Here is a 25,869-nt window from a genome sequence, read left to right on the forward strand (position 1 = left end):
AATCATACTAAATAAAAATAATTAGGTTAAACATATGGACCTATTATGTTTTAAATTAATTATAAAAATAATCAATACTTCTTTAATGATGTAATTTATGTTGTAGGATTGGATTAACCTTTATATATATATATGTATAAGATAAGATATATAAAGTAAGAACTATATTATTTAATTGTAAAAGCAAAAATTTTATTTATTACACTAGAATTTAACAGATAAATATAAATTTTTCATTATAAAATAATAGATAAAATATATTCATGAAAATTGCTTAATTAGACATTTATTCTACATTTTCTTACGTAAACATTTTGGAAAAAATATGTTTTATTTATTTAAATAAGAAAATAACAAAGCGGAAAAAAGAGACGTTTCTGTTGATTGGTAGTTTTTGAAGTAGTGACATTAGTCAGTCAATCGGACGGCCAACTTTATTTTAATCTAATGGCCAACTGTAAATCGAACTCTTGAAATACTGCCTTCCCTTGTATATCAATTGACAACCGGACTTGAACAAGAATATGATTGGCAGTTCTTTTTTCTTTCTCAATAAAAAGAAGCCATCTCCGTCATTAGCCAGTCAAACACATCAGTATCAATTTTCATTCCGCCCTCTACTCAATTACTCTCTGTGTTCAAACCAGTGGAAATCAAAGATGGAGAAAATACAGGAAACAGGAAAGAAAAACGGAAACTCAGACGCAGAGCAAAGCGTCAAGGATGGTTCAATTTGTGGCTATAATTCCCTTCATCAACTCCTAAGCGCAAATCTCAAACCTGAACTCTTTCAGGTCGTTTCTTGTTTTCTTTTTTCTTTTTCTTTTCTTTTCAACTCCTGCTTTATTATGATTTGTGGCTAATTTTGGTTAGTGTGAGTAGTTTTGACTATTTAAATCTTTACCTCATGTATATGTTCTTAGAAGTGATCTGCTCTATCGCTTGTTCTGTAATTTTTCTAATGATTTGATTTGACTAAGTATGCAGTCTTTTTCACTTTCTTGCTTTGACTTGATTGACATATGAGCCGGAGTAATTAGAAAACCGTTGAAATTTTTCTTTCTAGAAAATAGATTGTTCGGTTTTTGTTCTTTCGGTGTCTTGCTCGTCAATCTGAAATGATAATCCATGGTAAAGAAGTTAACCAATTATAAAGATTAGAAAGCATTAAAAAAATGGTCGGAAAAATCTAGAAGCAGACTTGTCTTGGTAACTATTTCTGGTTATACAGTCCAATCAGGATAAGGGATCTTCAACTGACATATTGTTAAATTTCTGCATTTTCTTTATGTTGATATAGATTGGAATTTCCAGTTCAAACCATTTGTGTTTTGCAGGAGGTCAGCCGCTTGCTTTATGGCCTTAACTGCGGAAGGCCACTTAAGCAGATCAAGCTCCCAGAATATGCTAACACCCTATCTTCCAAACATGATTTTGATTTACAGGTTCATGTTTCTGCCACCTCCTGAGACATTCAATTTAGTTTTATAATCTATTGAAGTAATTTTTTGCAGCAGATTCCCTTATATTTCATGTAGAATTTTCATTTTGTTTTTGCTGTAAATCACAGTGATGGTTTATGTAGCATTTGAGCTAGCAATATTATTGTATTAGCCAAATTCACAACCACTACTTGCATTGGGAAACCCTGGAGTGCACATTGTTATAGGAATGTGCAGGAAATGTTAAATGAATTCCTTCAGTGCTGTCGGCACATGATGGTCCGTGTTTACTTACATGGAAATGATTAGATACCTGCAGGTCTTCTAAAAGCTAAGAACTGGTCAAACAGTGACTACTTCTTGTGCTAGGACGGATGAATTATGAACTTAGAGGGTTGGTGGTATTTGATTGCTTGTAGCTTTTGTTTAGTGGTTTCTCTGTCTCCTTACACTTGTATAACTTGATAGATAGTTACTATATCTTTTTAGTTTAGACATTCTTCATGTATTGCACGATTCACCAGTCAAATAAGAGGAAAAAGTAAATTGGGGTTATAGGGCTCAGGCAATAATGTCTGTCCTATCTTCCTCACAGCTATTATGAAAATGACAATTTAGTTGGTAAACTTAAAGCTGTTTGGCCTTTATGTGCTTTGTTGTTTATAGTCTTTAACAGATTCATATTCAATTTGTTGCAGGCTTTCTACTTTTCTGCAGAGAAGGAGTTAATTAGAGAAGCACGTGTGGTTAGGGTTGGTCTCATTCAGAACTCTATTTCTCTTCCAACAACTGCTCCCTTTCTGGACCAAAAGAGAGCGATTTATGAGAAACTGAAGCCAATGATTGATGCTGCAGGTGCCTCTGGAGTGAACATACTGTGCCTGCAAGTATAGCTGATAGCCCCTCTCTTTATCTGCTTATTAATAATCCACAAGAATGAAATTCTCAAGTAACTTATATAATTTTCATCTAGGAAGCATGGATGATGCCATTCGCCTTCTGCACTAGGGAGAAGAAGTGGTGTGAATTTGCTGAGCCTGTTGATGGGGAGTCTACAAAATTTCTTCAGCAATTTGCGCGGAAGTATAACATGGTCATTGTAAATCCAATTCTTGAGAGGGACATTAGCCATGGAGAGACAATTTGGAATACTGCCGTTATAATTGGCAATCATGGAAACATTACTGGCAAGCATCGGAAGGTAATTTCAACAGCAATCTTGCTTTTAATTTTCATATTGGTCTTAAGATTTAAATTTTTTAAGCGGCACAATGTAATGGCATTTGGCAGAATCATATACCCAGAGTTGGAGATTTCAATGAGAGCACATATTATATGGAAGGAAATACTGGGCATCCTGTGTTTGAGACAGCATTTGGAAAGATTGCTGTTAATATATGTTATGGGAGGCACCATCCTTTGAATTGGTTAGCTTTTGGCTTAAATGGGGCAGAGATTGTATTCAATCCTTCTGCCACTGTTGGTAAACTCAGTGAACCAATGTGGCCCATCGAGGTTCTTCTTTTCCTATGCCCTTTTACTTTAAAGATTACTGTTTTTTAGTGAAATTCTTGCTTATTAATCCTCATTTGTGTTTTGTGCTCCTTTCCTTATGCTATGGACTTCATTTGGCCTGATGCATTATGGTATCGTGCTCCATGCTAGCTGCTAAGTAATAGGAATAAGAAGAATAGTTGACAACATCATGCTTCTTCTCTAGTAGCTCATTAGATAATAGTAGTATCTTCAAAAGCTTGAGAGCATAATGAAATGTGTTGTTCTATCAAATTGATGATGCCGAGATTCTTCAAAAACTACTTATTAACATATGTTAGCTTTTATTCATAGACTACCTATTGGTTGTTTGACAGGCGCGTAATGCTGCAATAGCAAATAGTTACTTTGTTGGTTCAATAAATCGAGTTGGAACTGAGATATTCCCCAACGCATTCACCTCGGGTGATGGGAAGCCTCAACATAAGGATTTTGGGCATTTTTATGGCTCTAGTAACTTTTCAGCACCAGATGCTTCCTGCACACCATCTCTCTCCCGATGCAGTGATGGATTGTTGATCTCAGATATGGATCTTAATCTCTGTAGGCAACTGAAAGACAAGTGGGGATTTAGAATGACTGCCCGGTACGAGGCATATTCATATTTGCTCGGTCGTTATCTGAAACCAGACTTTGAGCCTCAAGTAATTTCTGATCCCATGTCAGAAAAGAGGTCCTCTTAAGGTTCCAGTCAGCTGCGAAAGGTTGAAATAGGAAGGAAGAAATGAGAGCGAAATTGGAAAGTGTATTCAAATAACTGAAACGATCTTGTTGAAATATAACTCTCATTTTTCTTGTTTAGGTCCCAATCTTTCAATGGATTAATGTGGGATATTAAAACACAGAAGACTCAAAATAAACTTTCAGGAAATGGTGAGAATAAAAGTAGCAATTTGATCTTCTCTCTCCGTTTTGTTTCTTTCTTTAACTCCATAAGGTGTTCATCAAATCTTTGCTTAATTTCAATGTATAAGCATCTCTCTGGAGTCTCCCAATTTGTTGAAGAATAAACAGATTGCTCATTATTAGAGTCTGCTTTCATATGTATAATTTCCATTTTGTCACATTAGTAATAGTAATAAATGGAGAAAGATTTGGAAAATATAAAGAATTAAATTAATGGAAATGAATTATCACTATTTGATCAAATGATAGGAATGTTCAAAAAAATATAAATTATTTTTTATATTTCGTCTTGTAATTTAATTACATCATTTCTTTTCTACCGAGAGGATGAAAGATTTAACAAAACAATTTTTGATATCTCGTATTATTTGTAATTTTTTTTTTTTTTAAAAAAAAAAGCAAATTGAAGGCTTCATTCAACACTTTGATAAAACTTTCATAGCGCCATACTCATATTTTACTCTTAAGAAAATATTTTATCACTTTAAAAAGGGCTTTTTTTTTTCTTTTAAAAAACTATCATAATTAAGAAAAGAAAAAACACTCTGCCACTTGCTTTGAAGGAGCTGGGGGAATACTGACCATTTGCTGACTTAATGAAATATTTATCCTCTTTTTTTATTTTTTCGAATTTTAAATTTTTAATAATTTAATAAAATTACTGACCATTTAAATGCAAATATAATTCGTATAAATAATACGCTTTTAATTAGGGAAAAATCTTAATTTTAACTGCTTAAAAATTATTATTTACCTCCATTTTTTTTTTACTTTAATAATTTATTCCTTACATTGATTGATATCAGATAAAGATAAGTGATTTTTGGATTATTTTTGTTTTCTAAGAAAAATATTATCTAATCTGAAAAAAATACATACGCTTCTTCTTGATTTCTCATCACCATTGCAAAAAACTACAGGCCATTTCTCACCACAACAACACAAACGAACACACTCCTCTCTCTTCCCCTCTACAAATTTCTCTTTCCTTCACTCACTTACCGTCCTCCGTAGCCGTCTCTCTTATCGGCTTTTCCACTTCACAGCTCTACCTCTTCGATTTTGGCGATGGCTTCATCAATATCGCCTCCGTCTCCGCACAACCTCGCCTTCTCGTCGCGAAAGTTCGCCTCGGTTAAGAGGCCTTTAGCCGTTAGGCCTCCCGATTCCGGCCTATGTCGCTGCACTAGCGGTAATTCTTCTTCCTCCTCCTCTGATAACAATCCGTCGTTGTTTCACCGCCGATGGGATTCGGCCATCCAAGATGTGCTGAGGAATGCTATCAAGCGCTTCGATTCCTATCTCAATTTGAGTTGGAAACAATCTGGCGATTCCCCGAACAGCCGCGTTATAGAGAGGCATAGGGCTAACTCGGATAAGGCCGATGATGAGGAGTGGGATTGGAATCGTTGGAAGAAGCATTTCGAGCAAGTTGACGAACAGGAGCGCTTGGTTTCCGTTTTGAAGGTATTGTGTATTTTATAGTTTTATATTTCTGTATGTTTATATATGTAGCCGGCGTATGCTCGGTTCTGTGATTTTGGCGGAAGCTGCTATCTGTTTTTTTTGAAAATGAGAATAGAAGATCAAACGGATAATCTCGAAAAAATTTGGTAAAGGGGGAAAACCTAAAAAAGGAAAGGATGTAGTTTAAACTTCTCTGTTATTCTACTTTAAATTTAGTTTCTGAGTTTTGCGTGCGCGTTTATTCTACTTAAAATTCTCTGCTATTCTTCTGAAAGAAACTTCACCTGTACGTGCCCTTTTTAAGAGAAAAAGAGAATCCGTATGTGTTCTCTTGGGACTCATTTGTTGTTGATGTCAGTTCTAGTTAACTTGCCAAGGGAAAATTTTGCTTTACTAGGAAAGAAAATTTCTGGAAACAGTTTGGGGATGGGATAGAAGATTGGATTTGTATAATAGAAGACTTGTATGAAGTTTCTTGTTAGTATAGATTGAGAACTGCTGCATGGTTTCTATTGAGCATTTGTTAATCTAATCGTGATTTAGTCCTTCGCCTGGTGAACAGCTTTCATTTGTTTTATGACCGGCCATTTGGTTTTCAATCCTTTCTCTAGAATTTCTTCTGCTCAGCTGGAAATAGTTAAGTGTAGGGACAGGATTATGCATGAAATAAATCCGAGACAAAGTAGAGATGGCTGTAGAGAAGCTTGAAGCTTTTTCCTTGCCTTGAATTTCACGGAAGTGGAAATACTGGAATATTGGCTTTAACTACTCGCACTACTATTAATGACATGAGACTTTTGGCATGCTCAAACAGTCACGGCTAAGTGATGCTGTCCGTAGTGAGGATTATGAAGATGCTGCCAGGCTAAAGGTAGCAATTGCAGCAGCGGCTACAAGTGACACTGTTGGTAGAGTGATATCTCGTCTAAATGTATGAATTTTGACTTAAAATATCTGGTCTTCTGGAGGAAGGACTCAAAAGGTATTATTCTGGTTGATTCCTTTTTTTCTCACTTCAGAGAGCTGTGGTCGAAGAGCGCTACCAGGATGCAGCATTTTTACGAGATAAAGCTGGTGCCGGATTGGTGAGTTAATGGAATAATGTTACTTCTCTTTGGTGGTGATTTATCATAATAAATGTTAAAATTATCTACATAGCAGCTAAAATCTTGATTGTGGCACATCAATTTTGGCATTTTACACCTGTCTCTTACTCACTTTGTCTTTCTTATACGTACTTCCAAACACACATATACTTGTGCAGCATGCTCCTATGCTTGTAGATTTACATATGCATCAGTTAATTTTTCATATTATAAAATATATGCATTCCTTACATATGCCTACACATGAATAAATAAATTGTATTCAGCTAAAAAAAATCAACCATAAATGGTAGAGGAGCCATGTGACTAGATCTTGTTTTTGGTGAGAGGAATCTAATTCCACTATGTTTTTTGTATTGACCGAATTACCATGCTCTTATCTGTTTGTTGATTTTTATATTGTTTAACTATATTTTTTGTATGTTATTTGCTTATTCTCAATAGATTGTTTTTGGTCATCATTTCTAGGTGGGATGGTGGGCTGGTCTTTCAGAAGATATAAAGGATCCTCATGGTCTAATTATACGAATAACTGCAGAGCATGGAAAATACGTGGCGAGGAGTTATAGTCCTCGGTAATCATTTACTTTCTTATGCTAGATGTTTGTTTGTAACGGTTCTTAGTATATATTTATTTATACTATTGAGAGAGGCATACATGACTTCATTTTCCCAACTTTCCTGTTTCTTTTAGAGAAACAATATCCTTTCTCTTGGTTCGTTTTCAAATAACTATAAACAACTTCAAAAAAGAGAATAATCCAAGATATACCAACATTAGTGTTGGAAAATTAATGAATGATTACACCAGTTATTGTAGCTCAGTATGTTTCTTCCCCTTCAGAAGGAGATGTGCTGTCCTAATTGCATTTGGTAGTTGAGTTTCTTTGATTGTTATCTTGCTCGATATCCTTTTGCTTTTCTGCAGATTGATAAATAAGTTTTCTTTCATTGTAAATAGATGGCTTTTCATTTTTACATGGGTGGACAGCCTCTTAACGTCCTGTCTTAGCGGACAGCTTTTCTCTATATAAAAATTTTTGTTCTTTTTTCTTTAAAAAAAAAAAAATTATGCTCTTTTGTTAAAACAGAAAACAAGAAGATCTGTTTTAGATTTACGTGTTTGTTTATTATTTTTTGGGAGTGGCAAAGATGCAGTAAGAGTTTATCATGAACAGTTGATATGATGCTTGTATGTTAAGCCATACCTCACAGGTTTCTCCACGTTGATAACAAAAAAAGCAAGCAGAGCTTTCCTTTTAAATATTATTGTTTCTTCCAGTGATGTCAACCGGGTGACAGCATGCTAAGTTTCAAGATATTTTTAATTAACATGCCATCCTTGTCTTGCTTCCAAATTGTTCTGTTATTCTGTACCCAAAGTATTATGTTTCTCAATTTAGATGTATTTTATGTATATGGGTTGGCGCATGAAATTTGGGATGGACTTGAATAACAACTGTGCAATCATGTTTTTAACATTTTACGAACTGAAGTGGTTTACAGGAAGAGTTTGTTTCTTTTTTCTCCATATAATTGGAAATAAAGTGGGATCTTGGCTGTATAGTTCCGCTAGCCAAGGTTTCATTATTGGATAAAAAATGAAAATGAAATAGAAGGTAAAACATTGATATATAACAGATAAGTTAGACCTGATCAATAAAAAGTAATCATGTAGTAGAAGTTAAAGTAACGGCATACGAAAATTGTAGGCTTGAGAAATTTCAACTTTGAAAGAGATCAATGGAATGGATATATTTATTGAAATTGACAGTCCTATTATGTGTTTGCCAGATAAGAACTCGAAATTTTGCTTGGTTGGTGTTGATAATCTTATTGATTCACTATATTTCCATTCTTGTCCTTAGCCTCTTTTTTTTGAAATAAAAGTGTAAATATTGTATTGAAGTAATGGTGCCAAGGGGGCACCCCCCATGTACAAAAGTTTCCAAGTTGGTTAGCATATCAACAATGAAACCAAGATCTTCAAAACAATCAATGTTGTGCCCCAATAAAGTAGAACCAAAATAATAGAGCCAATTGTCAATGATTATGCTAAATTCTACTTCTTTTCTTTCAAAAATTTCTTGCATATGACCCAAAAAATGGTGAGAGGAATGAGTTTGAAGGTTTTTTTTTTGCTGGAGAAGCCTTCCAAAGCAAGGAGTTCGGATGAAATAGACTCATTTATAGTCCAAGACAGACCCAGGAGACCAGGAGCCACTGACCACAGCTTGTGAACCATACTACATTCGAGCAGAAGATGATTGCAGGATTCTAAATTGTTCTTGCAGAGAAAACGTCAATTGACCATAGGATTCCCTCTCTTCATGAGATTGTCCAATGTGAGAATGTGACCTTTTGCAACCTCCCAAGCAAAAAAAGGAAATTCTGGGAGTGGCCCCTGCTTTCCAGATAATATTATGAAGAAACAAATGTCCACTGTTGCTAGACTTCCCAGCCAGCAGGTTGTAGAATGATTTGACAGTGGATTGTCTGGTTTTCTGGTCAACTGCCTTTTTCACTATTAACATCTCAGTTTAGGAAGCCGAATAATTTTTGTGAAACAATGGGTTTCTAAATTTGAAGCAAACTATGCTTTTTTTCAAAAAACAAATTGGATGATGTATGCTTCTGCTTTTTATATTGAATGTCAGTAGCCATTTTATATGTGTTTGGATTGTGAATTTTCTCACAGTTTACTGCATTTGACAATTTAATTATTGTGGCTAATATTTGTTGTCAATAAATTACAGTGCCCTCCAACTTCTGTTTCTAATTCAAACTATTAGAATCATTTTGAAAAAAAAAAGGGAAAAAACTCAAAATTTTTCTTCAATGTTATTTTTGTTAGTGCTCCTGTTTCTACTTTGCTACCTGGAAAGGTTTATTATTCATGATTTTTTATTCTTCTTTCACTATTTTCTCTTTCAGGCAGCTTGCTACAGCTACAGTAGGTGCTCCACTTTTCGAGATATTCCTTGTAATAGATAAGAAAGGTGAATACAAACAGCAGGTATATTTTTAATGAACTCCCTGCTGTAATCTCCATCCTGATTTAGAGTTGTAGCATATTTTTGGCAAACACAATCTTTTCTATGCAACCGCACATTAAAAGCTTTTGGGATCCATGTGTGGTTGTTAGGCTGTCTATTTAAAAAGGAGGGGGCTTTTTCAAGATCCTTCAACAGTGTTCTCCAATGAATTGGGTGCTTCCAGCCACTTGAATCCATCAGGGACAACTGAAGAAACAAAAGATCTGTTTGTTGGGGGAACTGAAACTGCAGAAGATACTGATGATATAGATGATGGCTCTGATCTTGCAGGACTGTCTGGTTTTCAGAATATATTACGAGATATGATTCCTGGTGTAAAGGTCAAGATATTGAAAGTGACCACTCCTGAGAAAGTTGACCCGGATTTTATATCCAAGGTAATTGAGCAGATAATGGATGAAGAAGACGAAGGAAGAGATTCTGAGGAAGAAGGTGTGGAAATAGAAGATGAAATCAAAGAAGTAGAAGATGAAACCAAGGATGAAAGTGGCCAAGAGAAAGATGATATAGATTTGGATGTTGCTGCTGGTGCTGGTGCTGGAATAATTGAGAATGAAGAGCGAAGTGAAATTTCCATTAAAGTTGTTATTGGTGGGCTTGCTCAGAAACTTTCTAGTAATCTGCCCACAAAAGAGTCAGTACGCTTACCTGCTAAACTAAGAATGAAGGGACGCTCATCTTTCTCCTTTTCAATAGAGAAAGTTGCCAGTGGACAGGACCCCGGTGGCCAGGAACTTGCTTCAATGGATAGAAAAGCTAAACTTCAAGGTCAACGTAGTGTAGATAATGTCATGTTTGATCTAGCTAAGTTCATTGGCAAGGAGAAGATACCATTGAAGGTTGGTTCAACATTTCGCATAGTATAGTTTTATATTTTTTTTAAGAATGCGATCTTACAATGTCTGGCATGAGATTCTCAACTTATAATCTAGTGCTTTCAAATATGCAGGTGCTTAAAGATGTTGGTGAATTGTTAAATCTCACTCTTATCCAGGCTCAAAGCCGTCAACCTTTGTCTGGATCAACAACATTCCATCGCATTGAAACAACAACATCTCCTGATCCTTTAGATGGTAGATTATTGTAGAACCTCTTAATTAAATGTGATGCTCTCAGATTATGCATACACTTCCCTCATTTGTTAAACTCTCAGCAAACTTTTATTGACCGTACTATTTTGGTCATTAGGTGCATATAATCATATTCTTTCATTTGATCAGGCCTATACATTGGTGCGCATGGGCTCTACACATCAGAAGTTATTCATCTGAAACGCAAATATGGTCAATGGAAAGAGGAGGATGGGACTAAGCAAGCTCCAAATCTTGAATTTTATGAATATGTTGAGGCTATGAAATTAACTGGTGATCCTTATGTACCTGCTGGACAGGTACTGGTTTCTCTGATGTTTCCTGTGGTTTCTACATTCTAATGGAAAAAAAAAATGCATTTGGAGGTTCAGAACAGAGATTATATATCTTCAGAATCTAGGTTTTGAGTGCAAAAGATTTGACTGCAGTTTTCTTTTGTTTTGGTTCTTGGGGAGGAGCGGTGCTAGAGACTTAGATGATATTTTGAAGAATTGCAAATCAGGTTTTCAATGGGTTTTATTGGATTCTTGTGTTTTATGGATGGATAGTAAGCATTCTTTAAGTATAGGTTGTTCCAGTCTATGCGGCAGACATACCAGATGCCCTGACGACCTGTGTTTCATTATAGTCACTCTTCACTAAGGATTCTACATGTATGTGAATAAAGTTCTGATGTCTGATGTTTCCTGAAAAGTATAGTACTGATCTTATATGGTCAAATCCAGTTCTTATTGAGGATACTGGATCAATCTTGATATGGTAAATCATGCATACTGCAACGACTTAGGGTTTCAGGAACTAAAGGAGTAAAGTTTTTAAATCAAATTTCATTGATTATGGGGGAAAGAAGCTGTTCTAAACTGCTTCATAATGGCATAGACAGGCAATAGGCAGTTTTTGAGTTGTTCTTCCAAGTTTAATTTTCCATGATTATTGTGGTCTCTACGGTTGTAAGAGGCATAGCCCTTTCATGTACAAATTAAAAAAACTCAAGGGTTCAGTGTTATTGGCCTTAATCAAGTCAGGTGTTTAATTTTTAGAGTGGGATATCTCTATTTTAATCTCTCCATAATCATGCAAGTAACATGTATAATGATTTCTGCAGGTGGCATTTCGAGCGAAGGTTGGGAAAAGGTACCAGCTTCCTCATAAAGGGATCATTCCTGAAGAGTTTGGAGTGGTACATTATTAACCTGTGAAATGAATTATGTTAACTATTAACATCTTTTTTGCCATTTTAAATCTCATTAAATTGAAGATATTATTTAATTTTTAAATCAGGTTGCTAGATATAAAGGACAAGGAAGGCTTGCTGAGCCAGGGTTTCGGAATCCACGATGGGTTGATGGTGAACTCGTTATCCTCGATGGAAAGGTTTTTTGAGATTTCTCTTGTCTGGTCTAGTTGTTTTCTTCCATATCTCCTGCATATTCCTTGAAAGCAATTTTGTTTATTTCTGTTCCAAATGGATATTTGATCATTCAGTGCATAACATTTGATTTGCAGTACATCAAAGGGGGACCTGTTGTTGGATTTGTTTACTGGGCTCCTGAATATCATTTCTTGGTGTTCTTTAATCGGTTGAGGCTTCAATCTTAAGTCTCTTTCAACTTAATGTTTGAGGTTGCTCATTCTTGGTTCCTATTTTCAAGGTTAAGTACCAAAAAGTTAGGCAGTAGTTACTCATAATTTTTTGCTTCATTATTATTGGAATATATCCATATTATATTATGTTTTTATCTTATAAAATTTAGTTGATAGATATGCTCTTTTAAGTGTAGATTTTATGTGGAGCAATTGGCTTGCTCTGATTCAGTTGACCATTAGCTAATTTGTTGGTAGTCAGTCTCTCTCACTCTTTCTCTCTCTCTCTAAAAAAAGAATAGAGCTCTTAGTTTATTTTTGAGTTCAACTTACATTGATGTATTGAAAAATAGCAAGTACTTTTGCCCTTTATATAGCGCCATCAATAATAAGCATACAAAATTTATATGGAAATTAAAAAGAAAAAATATAATTAAAAAGTACTTGCTATTTTTCAATACATCAATGTAAGTTAATATAATTAAGATTTATCTTATTTAGTTATGGCATACATACTTTCCAAATACCAACTCTAGACTATGTGCAGGCACATGACCATTGTGAACTTATTTAATTTCTGAAGTAGGCATTAATGATAATTATGTGAATCTGTTGCTCTAGAGGGTTTTCAATTAGTGGCATTCTTCCTGTTTTTGGCAGCCAGAAAAGAATTTTTAGCACTGGTATTTGCTTATCTGTTTTAAAGGAATAGATTATCGATGGAGAGTGTTTAGGATCTTCGGGTTCTATTAGTCAAAATAAAATGAAGAAGAAAATGTTCTCTTAGATAATCTGTTTAAAAGTTGTCAGCATCTTAAGCTGAAGATTCTGTTATTGTCTTGATTTGCAGTTTTGGTGATATTTTTGCCAAAAATTCTCTTCCCATACTGGGTAGTGGAGAACCACCAGAGATTGGACCTTATATTCATTTCTCACTTGTTGATCAACTTCATTGATGAATAGCATAGAAGCGTTGACATGGACTGCTCTTTGTGCTCTTCTATTGCTTGGTCTCAGGGACAGATTTTCACCAGTGTACGTGTTCTTACAGTTTCTAACTATTAAACTCCTGTATAGACAATCAAGTTTGTAGCTTTAGTTTTTTGTGCTTTCTCAAGCCTAACTGGTAGAAAATCTAGAGTTAGAGCTGTCAGTTATGTGGAGCATACACCAAAGTTGGCATAAGCTTGTCAGTTAATTTATTTTATAATGATAGTTGATGGATTTATTTACATCAAGTGCTTTGTAAATATCTCTTTTCCTTTAATAATGATAGAAAGAAAGGTTCTTTTTGAGATTTTCCTCCTTAACCACATTTTTTATTGTATTGTATTTTTAATCATGAAATTATAGTGGTGAAGCTGGTCTTCCTCATCTATGTATTTTGTTCAAGAGTCATCCTCATTTTGATGGAGAAGATCTTGGGGATCTCATAGATATTTTAACAATGGCCTTTGTCTTAATATTTATTGTACATGAGGACACGCCCTTGCCTTGTAAATAATATTCTCTTCTAAAAAATGTTTAGGAATGAGCTTCCCTTGTCTTTTGAGTGCTTCTTAAATTTTATCTTAAGTTGGTATTTTAAGGAAGAAATATCTAAGGCGAAAATATTTTGCTTTAGATATTACAACATGGTCGGAAAACTAAAAAATTTAGGTGCTCAAGGGTGGGGAGAAGGATTGAAGAAGGAAAGGGAAGGAGGTGATGTCACTTGTCTGTTATACGGGAGATTTTTATGCAAATGTTTGCCAGGTGTATGAATCTGACTTCTTTTAGAAGTCTTTTCCTGTATACATTGGTATCTTTAGAAAAGTTTCCCTATAAAGCAAGATCATAGTCGACTTTCATAACTGGAAGTTCTTTTCCTTTTATGAGATTGATTTGTCTTTAGTTTTATATTAAAATTCTCTTTAATTTTCTCATATATATATATATATCAAATTGTTGCAAATTAAATATCATAAATAAAAATTTAGAAAATTAAAAATTTCATTACAAATTTTTTATAGTATCAAAGCAAAACCTCTAAACCCAAAAAAACCTTTTTTTCTCCTCATGCTGATGATTAAATACGGAATCACCATGACAAGAACCAATGATCTCTCTGAAGTCCAATCTTAGTCTGATAGAATTATTTCTATCAACAATCCAATTGGAAGCCACTTAAATTTGATCACCAGACACGAGCTAAATGGAAGTAGTTATGTTCAATGGTCTCAATTGGTCAAGATGTTTAATACCTCACCGGAGAAGTCATCCAATTGAGTGCCAAAGACCCAAAGTTTCGAATTTGAAAGGTTGAGAATAATATGGTCATGTCGTAACTAATTAACTCCGTGACAAATGATATGAGCAAAAATTTCTTGTTGTACAAGACAGGGCATGAAATTTGAGAAGCAGCCAAAAAGTTATACTTGAGTAAAGAAAACATATCGGAAATTTTTGCCATTGAATCTAGCCACCACAATCTACGACAAAGAGATATATTTGTAATCTAGTACTATGGTATGCTCATTCATCACTGGACAATGGCTCAATGTGTTTGAGGAACTTGCATGGAGCTGTCCAGATGAAGTAAAACAATCTAGAGAAATTTTGGGAAGAAAAAGAATTTTCAATTTTTTCATAGGATTGAATGAAAATTTAGATGAAACTTGAAGAAGAATACTTGAAATGAAACCATTACTTAGAATTTGTGAGGTATTCCCGAAGTAAAGAGAGAAGAAAGCAGAAAAAAGATAATGTTGAGAGATTGATTCACAAGCCCTACTATTGAGCAAAACTCTGCCTTGACTGTCCAGGACCTTCCTCCCAACTCAGACAACCGACAAAGAAAGAGAAGACCTTGGTGTGATTATTGTAAAAAATCAGGTTGTATTCAAGACAATTGCCAGAAAGTTCATGGAAAATGAGCTGACTTGAAGAGCACAAAATCAGCCACAGACATGTTTGGACCCGATTTGAATTTTGAATTTTTCGGGTTTTGGTCTGGGTTCGGACCTCATCTTCTCAACCCACTTCCCTCTCCTCGCTGGCCACCTTACAGCTTTGGCAAAAGAGCCTCCATTCTTCATTTCCAGCCGTAGTTTCAGCTCAGCCTTGCAAGACAGACAACATATCGTCTCTGACGGCCCTGTTTGAGCCACAGAAACACCTCTATCCTGGTTCTTAGTCTCCTCTTCCCTCTTCTTTTTTTCTGTGCACCTCCACCCTTATTCCAGCCACCTCATGTTGAGCCAACATCAGATTCCACCACTCATCAGCCATCTCACAATCTGGCACAAAAATACTCCGGTAGTCACCTTGAACGCTCTCTGAGAAAACCAGCAACTGGCCTCTTGTGTTCCGACCCAACACCATTAGTAACGAGCATTGACTGTCCCTCCGGCTCCGCGCCCACGTTTCTTCCCCCTTCACCCAGAAGAACTCCTTGAAGCACCTTACCAGCCACTCTACATCCTTCTTGTCGAAAAAAATGGAGGTCCACAAACCCCTTCCATTTTCAGAAACCTTATCCCATTATGGCCAACCTCCTCTCCAACGACATCAAACATTTTCTGGTTAATAACCAGAAACCGCCTGTTCCAGGCCAACATATCTACTTTCTACGGCATCACTGTTCAGCCCAAACGGTGTTCCTAAACTCTCTGTTGACAACTCAACCTACCTTCCTTTGAACCCTATCTACTTCCCTCACCACCTCAACTCCTCACTTTCGATCAATGCACTTCGTCCTTGATACTTCCCATCCTTTCTTTTTATGTGTTAATTATTGTTTTTATCCAAATAAGACGTGAGAGTGAAAATACCATTTTTTCCTTTCCTTTTCTTTGACTTTCCTGAATCCAAACATGTGTTAGTGGAAAGGGAGGGGAGCAAATGTATAATTTCTATTTTACCCTTAATTGTCTAATTTGTCATTCATTTAATAAAGGGTATTATTGAAAATTTCCAATTTCTTATTGTTAATATATTTGTTTCTTTTAGATATTCTCACAGAACTGTAAATCCTTTCCTTTTTGTAAATGGGTTACGGCCCCTTGGCGTCCTTTTTAATGCCATTACTCTCTTTTATCTCAAATATATATATATATATATTTGTTTCTTTTACAAGCCTAAACCAAACAAATTACTATAACAATCATTTTATTTCCTTAATTTTTTTTTGTTATTCAAACAAAAGAAACATGTTCCATTTTCTTTGAAAAATCATCGTTTTCCTTTTCCTTTCCCTCCATTAAATTTTTACTCAAACATAGTGTAAGAAACCCTAGATGTGACTCCTAGTTAATTTTTTGTTACTTATTCAAATTCTTATGAATGATATCAACGAATCTCTAAGTAGACAAATTAGTTCTAATCTTTGCTACATCAAGATGCCTCTTGGATCTGTCAGTGTAAAGGGCAAATGAGCCATAGACTCAAAATAGACAACAAAGAGAGAGGGCAAAATCAACATTAAAATTATATGAAGATGATCCATTTCTATATCTAGAATCATTATGATGTTTAACTTGAAAAATATGGAAATCGTGATGGAAAATGACATGTGAGGGGTTCGAATTATACTTGGAATATATTATGAACTCTGGATATTTTTTGAGATAGTGCTAATATGTAAGCAAACGTCCTAATCCTGTCCAAGATCTCAAACGGTCCAATGAATCGAGGATTCAACTTTTTCTTTTTTCTAAACTTGCTGATACCCTTAAAAGGGGTGACTTTAAGGAACACTTGATTGCCCTTATCAAATTCCAAATCTCTAATTCGGTTGTCTGCATAACTTATATGTTTACTTTGAGCTGTTTAGATGTTTTTCCTGATTTTAACTATTTTCGCTGTGGTCTCATCTACAAGATCTAGACCAATCAATTTTATATCACCGACCTCTTCCCAATAGATCGACGATCTATAGAGTCGGTCATACAATGTATTATATAGAGCCATGCCAATACTTGTTATCAAATTCCAAACTCTATCAAGGGTAGGTGGTTGGCCCAATATCCTACAAAGTTTAGAACACAAGCCTTGAGTATATCGTCCAGTATACGAATGATTCGTTCTGACTGTCCATCTGTTTGAGAGTGGAATGTTGTGCTAAGGGACAGTTTCGTTCCCATTGCTTGCTAAAAACTTGTCCAAAATCAAGAGGTAAACCTGGGGTTCCTGTTTGATACCACTGTCACTGGAACTCCATATAGCCTGACTACCCCCGAATATAGATTCTAGCTAACTTATCCAAGAGGTCAGTCATTCTGATTGCCGAGAAATGAGAGGACTTAGTGAGTCGGTCAATAATTATCCAGATTGTGTCATGTTCTGAGCGTGCTCTAGGAAACCATGTTACAAAATTTATAGTGATTTGTTTTTATTTCTACTCCGGGATTGGTAATGACTAGAGTAGCCTACCTAGGTGTTGATGTTCTGTCTTGACCTGTTGACATACATGACACTTGTAGACGTAATCAATAATTTCTCTTTTCATCTCGCTCCACCAAAATCGGGATCTTATGCTTTGATACATCTTAGTAATTTCGGGATGTATGGTGAACCTTGAACTATGAGCTTCTGTCATGACATCTTTTTTTAACTCACTATTATTTGGAACACATACCCTGTCATGAAATCTGAGCAACTAATTAGCGGAGATTCAGAATTTTGGACTTAAACCCTGTTCTGTATCATTTCTGATAGCTGCTAGAATAGGATCGGTTAGTTGAACTTCTTTTATTCTCTGAATCAATTGAGATTGGATTGCTAAATGGGCCAGACATGTGACCCTTTTCAAATCATGGAGCTGTATTTGTTGTGCAGCTTTTATTACCCTGTATTCAGAAATCATTATGTGAGTAAACAGACATGCACTCTTCTTGCTGAGAGCGTCAACTACCATATTACCCTTATTTGAGTGATATAAGATTTTACAATTGTAGTATTTGAGGAGCTATATCCAACGTTTCTAACGCATGTTGAGATTTTTCTGGGTGAATATATGCTTTAAACTTTTATGGTATGTATAAATTTTAAATGTCTCCCCATACAAGTAGTGGCGTTAGATCTTTAAGGCGTGAATAATGACGACAAGTTTTAAGTCATGAGTGAGATAATTCTTTTCATGAGTTTTCAACTTCCTGAATCCATAGATTATGACCTTTCTGTGCTGCATCAGAGCGTAACTCAGTCCTTGGTAGGAAATATTATATATCCACCTGTCCCACTCAACAAAGTCAAAACTAGCGCGGTAGTCAATCTTTGTGTCTGTTCACATCTGAACTGTTTTAATAGTGGAGTGAGGTTGATTAAAACTTTGTATATTGCAGGCTGGATTTTTATAAAGCTGGTGAAGCTGTTATGTTTTTATTTAGTCTATGGACATCTCATCCAAATTTGGGAAAATGATGAACTTATTTTCAAGCCTCATAAATTTGGCCATAAGGTCCAACTCCTTATTTTGATAGCCAGAAGTGTGTATATTTTCATGCAGGCATATTGCGCACTATTTATACGTACTTATGTATGTTATATATGTAAAGGTGCAAAAGGAACTAAAATTAAGCCTTACAAAATTGGCCACAATGAGCATCTCCTTATTTTGATAGCCAGAAGTGTGTATGTCAGTTTATACATGTTACACGTGTAAATGTTTACTTATATACGTTATATATGTAAAGGTGCAAAAGACACTAAAATCAGATTAGGGGTACAAATCGATCGTTTTCATCATGCAGGACCGAGGAAGAGAAAGAACACTAATATCAATGCAATAACATTTTCTGGTTCTCCTAGAAAGACATTGTCTATTAGCATAAAGGAACCATCAGTTTCTGGTAAGTTCTGTATGAAATACTTATCTTACCAGGTCCTTTATTTAACCCTTGCAAACATGAGTGCCTAGCTGTTCATCATTTAACAAGTTTTAAAATTCCAGGATGTTGTGAACAAATAACTACTGAGTGGCAACCCCTTGGTGCCTTGTAGATATGTTACTTTATGGTGGGATTTTGTAAAGGCTATCTTGCAAATGAGTGGCACCCTCTTGGCGGCTTGTCTATATATTTTTGCTCTTTTTTTCTCCAAAGAAAGTAATAATAGTAACTACATAGGGGCAACATTTCTTTACAGGGTTTGATTTCCTTCTTTCTATTTTTAGTGACTTCAATATTCTCCAGTATCCCATGGTAGAAAAGAAGTGTTCTGTAAATGTGAAATTTCTTGCGAGAAAAAGGTAGCTTGAACACCTGAAGGTTTATTTGTTCTTGGCATCCATTATTCTTGTGGCAAGATTGAGGAATTTTTATGTACTGTTATACATAATAAGAGGTACTTGTTATTTATTCTGCATGATTCTGGCAGAGAATGGAGAAGTGGTACATTGGATTATGAGCTGCTAAAAGTTTCTTTCGAAGTGCTTGGAAGCCCTGAATGATTTTTTTTCTTAGTGTAAATATGTTTTTCTCATCCAAAATACTTTCTAACTGGCTCAAGGCTAACAGAAATACTGATCCCTGAATTTTTTTTTTTTTCAAAAAAGAAGTTACTGATCCCTGAGTGAGTTTATGTGATGATAAAATCCTGAGTTGATTCCAGATTTGAAAATTACACGGTAGACTAAAAAATAAATATGATGATATGAAGAGACTGTGCTTTTCCATATTGCAATTACTTAAGTACTAATTGCTTCCTAGGTCCACTTTTGTAGGGTGAAAGATGAAAAGGAAAAACTGAGAAATCTAAAAGAACAGAGAAAGAGATTGATCTTGGTGAAAATGTAAATGCTTGGTAAATTATCCATTGTCATTCTCTGGAATAATTTAAATGAGAAAGCTTACTGGTTGATTGGTTGATAGGCTGATAATTATTACCTGCTGGAGATATAGGGTAGACATTTATGACAACCTACAGCAACAGCAGCTTCGGAAAAGAACCATGTCAACCAGGACGGCTTCACCTTTGTTTTCTGCCCTTTTTTCTCAGAACAGAGCTATTATATATGGGTATATTTTTCTTTATGATGGTAGAATTTCACTCACAAAAAATTGAGAATATCTAACAAAGTCCTTAGTGAAACCTCATTCAGTGTATTTCTGAGCTTTCCATGATGTTTGTTCAGAGTGAGTTGGACTTAATATAGGATGTATAATCCAAAGACATGCTTATTCTATTGGGTTCCCCCATAGTTTTTTCACTTTGAAGCTTTACTACCCATGCACAATGCTAAGCTTTGTTAAAATGAAAGCTTTGAGCTTTGACATTTGCAGTTCCTCAAATTTTCCAACAGAAAAATCTCTCTCATAAGTAGTTTCCTAGCTGGATCATGGTTCTCTATTTTTGACATCCTGGATAACCTATATACAACGGTAATGGAGATATAGAATGAGAATTCTAGTACAACTTCAAATAGAAAATGACTGTTTAATTCCCTCTATGAGTTGTCATTTGTGGAAGTCAAATCAGAATTGATAGAGGATACTGCACTTTACATTCTCCTAAATGAATGAAGCAGCAGATGGGTATCATGTTTATTTTTCTCTAATGCCTGTATTACAATTATTCTGATGAAGTGAAAAGGAGGAGAACAAAGGGGTGAGGAAATGATATCACTGAAGCATCAGGCCGAAGTGTGCATGTTCCTCATACAGGTTTGGTACTAACCTTCTGAGTTTTCATGGTTCAGTGAATCTCTGTTCTGCTATTGTTTTCTGTGGTTGTGGACGTTATGAAATAGATTGTTTTTTTATGTTTGGTCTGGTGTGGATTTGCCCTTCTAATCTAGAGATATTTTATCTCTATTACCCTGTTTAGTATAGGAATTACCGAAGAGCCTAAAGTGTAAAAGAATGAGGTGTTTTTGCTGGTGTATGCGTTGTTTGGTTGGAACAGAAATCCATTGTTTTTAAGCATCGTATTCACCAGCCTTGTATGATTGTGAAACGATTTCTTTGCTTCCCTTGGACAGAAAGCCAACATACACACACACATATATAGAAGATATGAAAATGTTCCAAGCATGAATAGGGTAGTTTGCTCCTATATATAGACATTTCTGAAACCATCTTCTTCGCTTTCTCTTGGAGAGAGAGCCAATATATCCGATATGCACATCCGTATACATACAGAAGATATGAAAAATATTCCAAGCATAAGGTTGTTTCCTTCCATATGCAGACGATCTTCTTTGCTTCTCTTGGGGAGAGCCAATTTATACACACACAAATATATACAGAAGACATGGAAAATGTTCCAAGCATGAGTAGGGTTGTTTGCTCCTATATATAAGACATTTCTGAGACTATAGACTTTGCTTCTCTTTGAGAGAGAACCAAAATACACACACACACACATATATATAGAGAAGATATGAAAAATGTTCCAAGCATGAGTAAGGTTGTTTGCTGCTATATATAGACATTTCTGAGATGATCTTCTTTGTTTCTCTTGGATAGAGAGCCAATATATAGGTACACCCACATATATGTATACAGAAGATATGAAAAATGTTCCAAGCATGAGTAGCATTTGCTCCCATATATAAACACCACCCGCACATCTACCAGAAGTCATTAGCCCGGTTTGTTGATCGTCTATTAACCATTAAAGTACGGAATCAACATACACTAGAAACATAGATGTGAGTAACGTATGCATGCATCACCTAATAACAAAACATATAAATATATATATATATATATATGTAAATAAATATGCTTACATCACCCAATCAAACAAACATGTGTAGTCGAGCGAGAGCAAAAAGACTTCCTTTCTGAAAATTTTAGAGTATCCAAAAATTCCAATTATAATTAGAGGGACAGTTTAGGCTACGCTTGTTATTTTAGAAACATATTGTGATAAAAAAAATGATATAATCTTTGGAGAATAATAGAAGTGTAAATAGAAATTAGGCAAGTTTGCCTACAAAATAGTTTAATATGCATTCTATGTATATTAAAATTTTAAGGGTATTCCCTAAAATATTAAAATATTTAAATAACCCGTAACTCTCTCTTTGAGGAACTCAAAAATTACATTCTTTTAATTTAATCACAAAATTAACTTTTTATTGTTCAATGAAAGAACATTGATTGCATTATATAAACTAAAATGTTAATGAAACATAATGTATTAAAATTAAAACTCATTTTAATTTAATACTTGGTATTAAAAATTGATTTTGAAAACTGAAATCACTTATTTATTTTTTTAATTATTAAAATTAGAGTATTCAATCAAGAGTAATTACATTAATGGTAGTATGATTATAAATATATAATCTTTTGATATTTTTCTAAATTTAGAATTTATTTGAAAATAAGAGAATTTATTTAAAGAATGGTCAACCGTAATTTATGAATATTTTAGTTTATATAAAATAAAATCCTTAAAGCTTAAAGTTTCTATGAATTTAAATAGCAAAATTTATTTTTTGAACATTTTTATCATATTTCAAAAATAAATAAATCATGATTGGAATCATAGAGATTTTTATTATCATTTTTTTTAAAATATTTTATATCTTATTTGACATTTATATTTTGTTTCTTAATAAAAAATGGTTGTACAAGAATTTATTTATTTTCATCGAAATATGATAGGATTTTTAAGTATAAATATATCAATTATAAATATTATTCTTAGTAAAAAAAATTTCTAATATGATAAAATTAATTAATTATGATATGAATTTATACATGAAATTAAATTAATCAGTTACCGGTACAATTAATTTCAAGCAACATAAAGTTCAGGCAATTTCGTTTCTTTTTGTTTTTTGTTTTTTTTAATTTTTTGTCAGGGGATAAATTCGTTATATCTGCCGCCACAAGTAGCTCGGAGCTCCTCTCTCCGGTGACGAGACTCCCAAAATAAACCATTCAAACGTCAGATTCTTCTTCTCAAATTCATATCCCCACAAACGATGCCATTCCCTCTTGCTCGTCTTCTCAATTCAAACATCTAGTATGCAATCATCCTCACTACACTCTTACCCACCCACCATTTCCCCCCCTAATTCACCCCATTTACCGCCAAAAGCTTCACTTCCTGTTGGGAGCAAACTTCGTCACACCTCAAGAATGGCTTCTCCTGGTGGGTTTAGAGTTATCAGGTCCCGGCAGCAGCGGACGGCTGGTTCTTCTTTAACTCTCGATGTAGCTGATGATGAGGTCTGTACCCTAATGGAGTTTGTGGGAAAGGGAGGAATTAATGTGGGAGATGATCTGGTGGTGCTCCTCCATCACATACAGTATGCTTGCAAGAGAATTTCTGCTCTCGTGGCTTCGCCTTTCAGTTCCACTCTTGGAAAGCAGAAGGGTCTCGCTGGTGGGGATGGTGGGTCCGGCAGAGATGCGCCAAAGCCGCTCGACATTGTGTCGGTGCGCTTAATCCTCTCTTTTTCTCTTTCATTCAATAATTTTGATGCATGATGGGTGAATGATATGATTTACTCATTTTGGAAAATTCAGGCAATTCTTGAATGAAACTATAATTCATATCCTGCTGCATTGAATAAAGTCTTAATAGTAATTAGTTAGTGTTAGCTACATTAATATTTATTCATTTTGGCATGAATTGAATTATATGATTTCATGAAAAATCTATGATATTTCATTTCAGGATGAGATATTTTCTTTCCCTCTTTGGTTAAAAGTCAGTTTTTTTTTTTTTTTTTGAGTTCATTGCAGGAATTAGTGATCTTGATAGTTGATCCGTTTAAAAGAAAGAAATCTAATCTTGCCTCTGTGGAAGTGTCATGGATATAAAAGAACTCTTTATAACAAAAATTTTTGGGCGGAGGGATATTTCTGATTGGTTCTGTTATCTTTTTGAGCAGAATGAAATTATTTTATCTTCTCTTCGAAATTCTGGAAAAGTGGCAGTCATGGCTTCTGAAGAAAATGATGCTCCTGTCTGGATAAATGATGATGGTCCATATGTTGTGGTTACAGATCCTCTTGATGGTTCTAGAAACATAGATGCCTCCATACCGACTGGAACTATATTTGGCATTTATAAGCGCCTTGTGGAACTAGATCATTTACCGAAAGAGGAGAAGGCAGTTGTGAACTCACTTCAGTGTGGGAACAAGCTTGTGGCTGCTGGCTATGTTCTCTATTCTTCAGCTACGATACTCTGTGCTAGCTTTGGTTCAGGAACCCATGCTTTTATGTTAGACCATTCAACTGGAGATTTCATTATAACACATCCAAATATCAAAATTCCTCCTCGAGGTAACAGACCCCAAAATTTTGTACTTAATACCTCACTACTTATGCTAAAATTCCATGGAAGCTACATCAAAAAGTCATCCAGACTTAATGACTGCTGCTATGAAAAAAACTTATTCCTTTAACTAAGATAATTCCAGTTTCATCCTCTTATTCTCTATAATGTACTTCATATGCTTAGGTGTTAAGAGAAAAACAGAGAAACAATGGGTTCGTGCCTGTCATATAGGGTTAAATTGCTGAAGATTTCTTGTTGCTCATTGTTTCAGGACAGATCTATTCTGTGAATGATGCACGGTATTTTGATTGGCCTGAAGGTTTAAGAAAATACATTGACACTGTAAGACAGGGAAAAGGCAAAAACCCTAAGAAGTATTCTGCCCGTTATATATGTTCTTTAGTTGCTGATTTCCACCGGACGTTGTTGTATGGTGGAGTGGCAATGAATCCAAGAGATCATCTTCGTCTGGTGTACGAGGCAAATCCTCTTAGTTTTCTCGTGGAAGAAGCTGGGGGTAAAGGTTCTGATGGTAAACATAGGATTCTTTCGATTCAACCAGTCAAGCTGCACCAGAGACTGCCTCTGTTTCTGGGGAGTCTGGAAGACGTGGAAGAGTTGGAGAGTTATGGAGATGTTCAACAGAAAGTAAATCCTGGATATGAAGTTTAATACTGTACTATCTTCAGCATTGTTGGTTAAATAATGCCAAAGCATTAGCAGGTTCTCCATTTGTTAAGAATTCAAAATTTCAATTTTTGCGATCTGTATAATAAGTCATTCTAGCTTGTTGCTTTGTATCGCTCCAACCTGCTTTCCTATCCTTGTAATTGAAAAGCAATCCGAATTGGTGTGAAATTAAAAAGAGATATATTATAACTACTGTGACCTTTTTCTTCTGTTTTTTTCTTTTTTCTGTTAGTGCTTCAGACATTCATAATACAAGGATCAGGCCTGTTAATGCATTCTCCATGGATTATTATAACTACTGTGACCTTTTTCTTCTGTTTTTTTCTTTTTTCTGTTAGTGCTTCAGACATTCATAATACAAGGATCAGGCCTGTTAATGCATTCTCCATGGATTAGATGCTGATCACTAACGACATGAGCCAAAGTTCAAGCATTTTCTTTCTACATTTTGAGTGACAAGTTTATATGCAGAATATTCCTCTGTATGGACAGTATGAATAGTTAATAGAGATTTTTAGCATTCTTGTCAAGCATGCATGCTGATTTCACATTCTTTGGTAATTTTGGAGCCTTAAACCTGCAATGTGCATCCCTACCCACTGAAAGACACGAAAAGGGTATAAAATCTCTGAATTGTTTCAGCTTTTTCCATTTTCATTTGTTGAAAAAAAAAACACCGCTCTTGAAGCTAATCAAAATGCTGAATAAACTTATCTATATGATTGATCATGCAGGCTATGATTGTCAA

At 34.9% G+C, this 25,869-nt stretch overlaps 3 protein-coding genes across 7 annotated transcripts; all 3 read left to right on the top strand.

The window, feature by feature from the left end:
• The first annotated feature begins 504 nt into the window (after positions 1-504).
• Positions 505-3,898, top strand: BETA-UP (beta-ureidopropionase). Its single transcript, XM_022048114.2, has 6 exons — positions 505-794; positions 1,338-1,445; positions 2,141-2,329; positions 2,416-2,643; positions 2,733-2,957; positions 3,314-3,898. The coding sequence occupies exons 1-6, from the start codon at positions 525-527 to the stop codon at positions 3,677-3,679; spliced, it is 1,386 nt and encodes a 461-aa protein (XP_021903806.2). The 5' UTR covers positions 505-524; the 3' UTR covers positions 3,680-3,898.
• Positions 3,899-4,786: 888 nt separating this feature from the next.
• EX1 (UvrB/UvrC domain protein (DUF3506)) lies at positions 4,787-23,239 on the top strand. Of its 5 annotated transcripts, none has more exons than XM_088206393.1 (14): positions 4,787-5,369; positions 6,184-6,300; positions 6,389-6,454; positions 6,944-7,050; positions 9,410-9,491; positions 9,621-10,370; positions 10,481-10,604; positions 10,752-10,921; positions 11,728-11,802; positions 11,904-11,996; positions 12,129-12,274; positions 13,057-13,241; positions 20,771-20,848; positions 23,002-23,239. In XM_088206393.1, exons 1-11 carry the CDS (start codon positions 4,971-4,973, stop codon positions 12,219-12,221), a joined length of 2,076 nt encoding a protein of 691 aa, XP_088062519.1. In that variant the 5' UTR covers positions 4,787-4,970; the 3' UTR covers positions 12,222-12,274; positions 13,057-13,241; positions 20,771-20,848; positions 23,002-23,239. The 5 variants fall into 5 exon arrangements, with proteins under 5 accessions (XP_088062519.1, XP_088062517.1, XP_088062516.1 ...); XM_088206391.1 differs by lacking the exons at positions 20,771-20,848; positions 23,002-23,239 and adding exons at positions 18,881-19,036; positions 19,138-19,550; XM_088206390.1 differs by lacking the exons at positions 20,771-20,848; positions 23,002-23,239 and adding exons at positions 18,938-19,036; positions 19,138-19,550.
• On the top strand, positions 23,164-25,330 carry LOC110818970 (Inositol monophosphatase family protein). Its single transcript, XM_022048031.2, has 3 exons — positions 23,164-23,581; positions 24,040-24,436; positions 24,703-25,330. The coding sequence occupies exons 1-3, from the start codon at positions 23,168-23,170 to the stop codon at positions 25,101-25,103; spliced, it is 1,212 nt and encodes a 403-aa protein (XP_021903723.2). The 5' UTR covers positions 23,164-23,167; the 3' UTR covers positions 25,104-25,330.
• Positions 25,331-25,869: the final 539 nt, after the last annotated feature.

This window comes from Carica papaya, chromosome 6, assembly GCF_054855325.1.
Source record: "Carica papaya isolate Zhongbai chromosome 6, ASM5485532v1, whole genome shotgun sequence".
NCBI lineage: Eukaryota > Viridiplantae > Streptophyta > Magnoliopsida > Brassicales > Caricaceae > Carica > Carica papaya.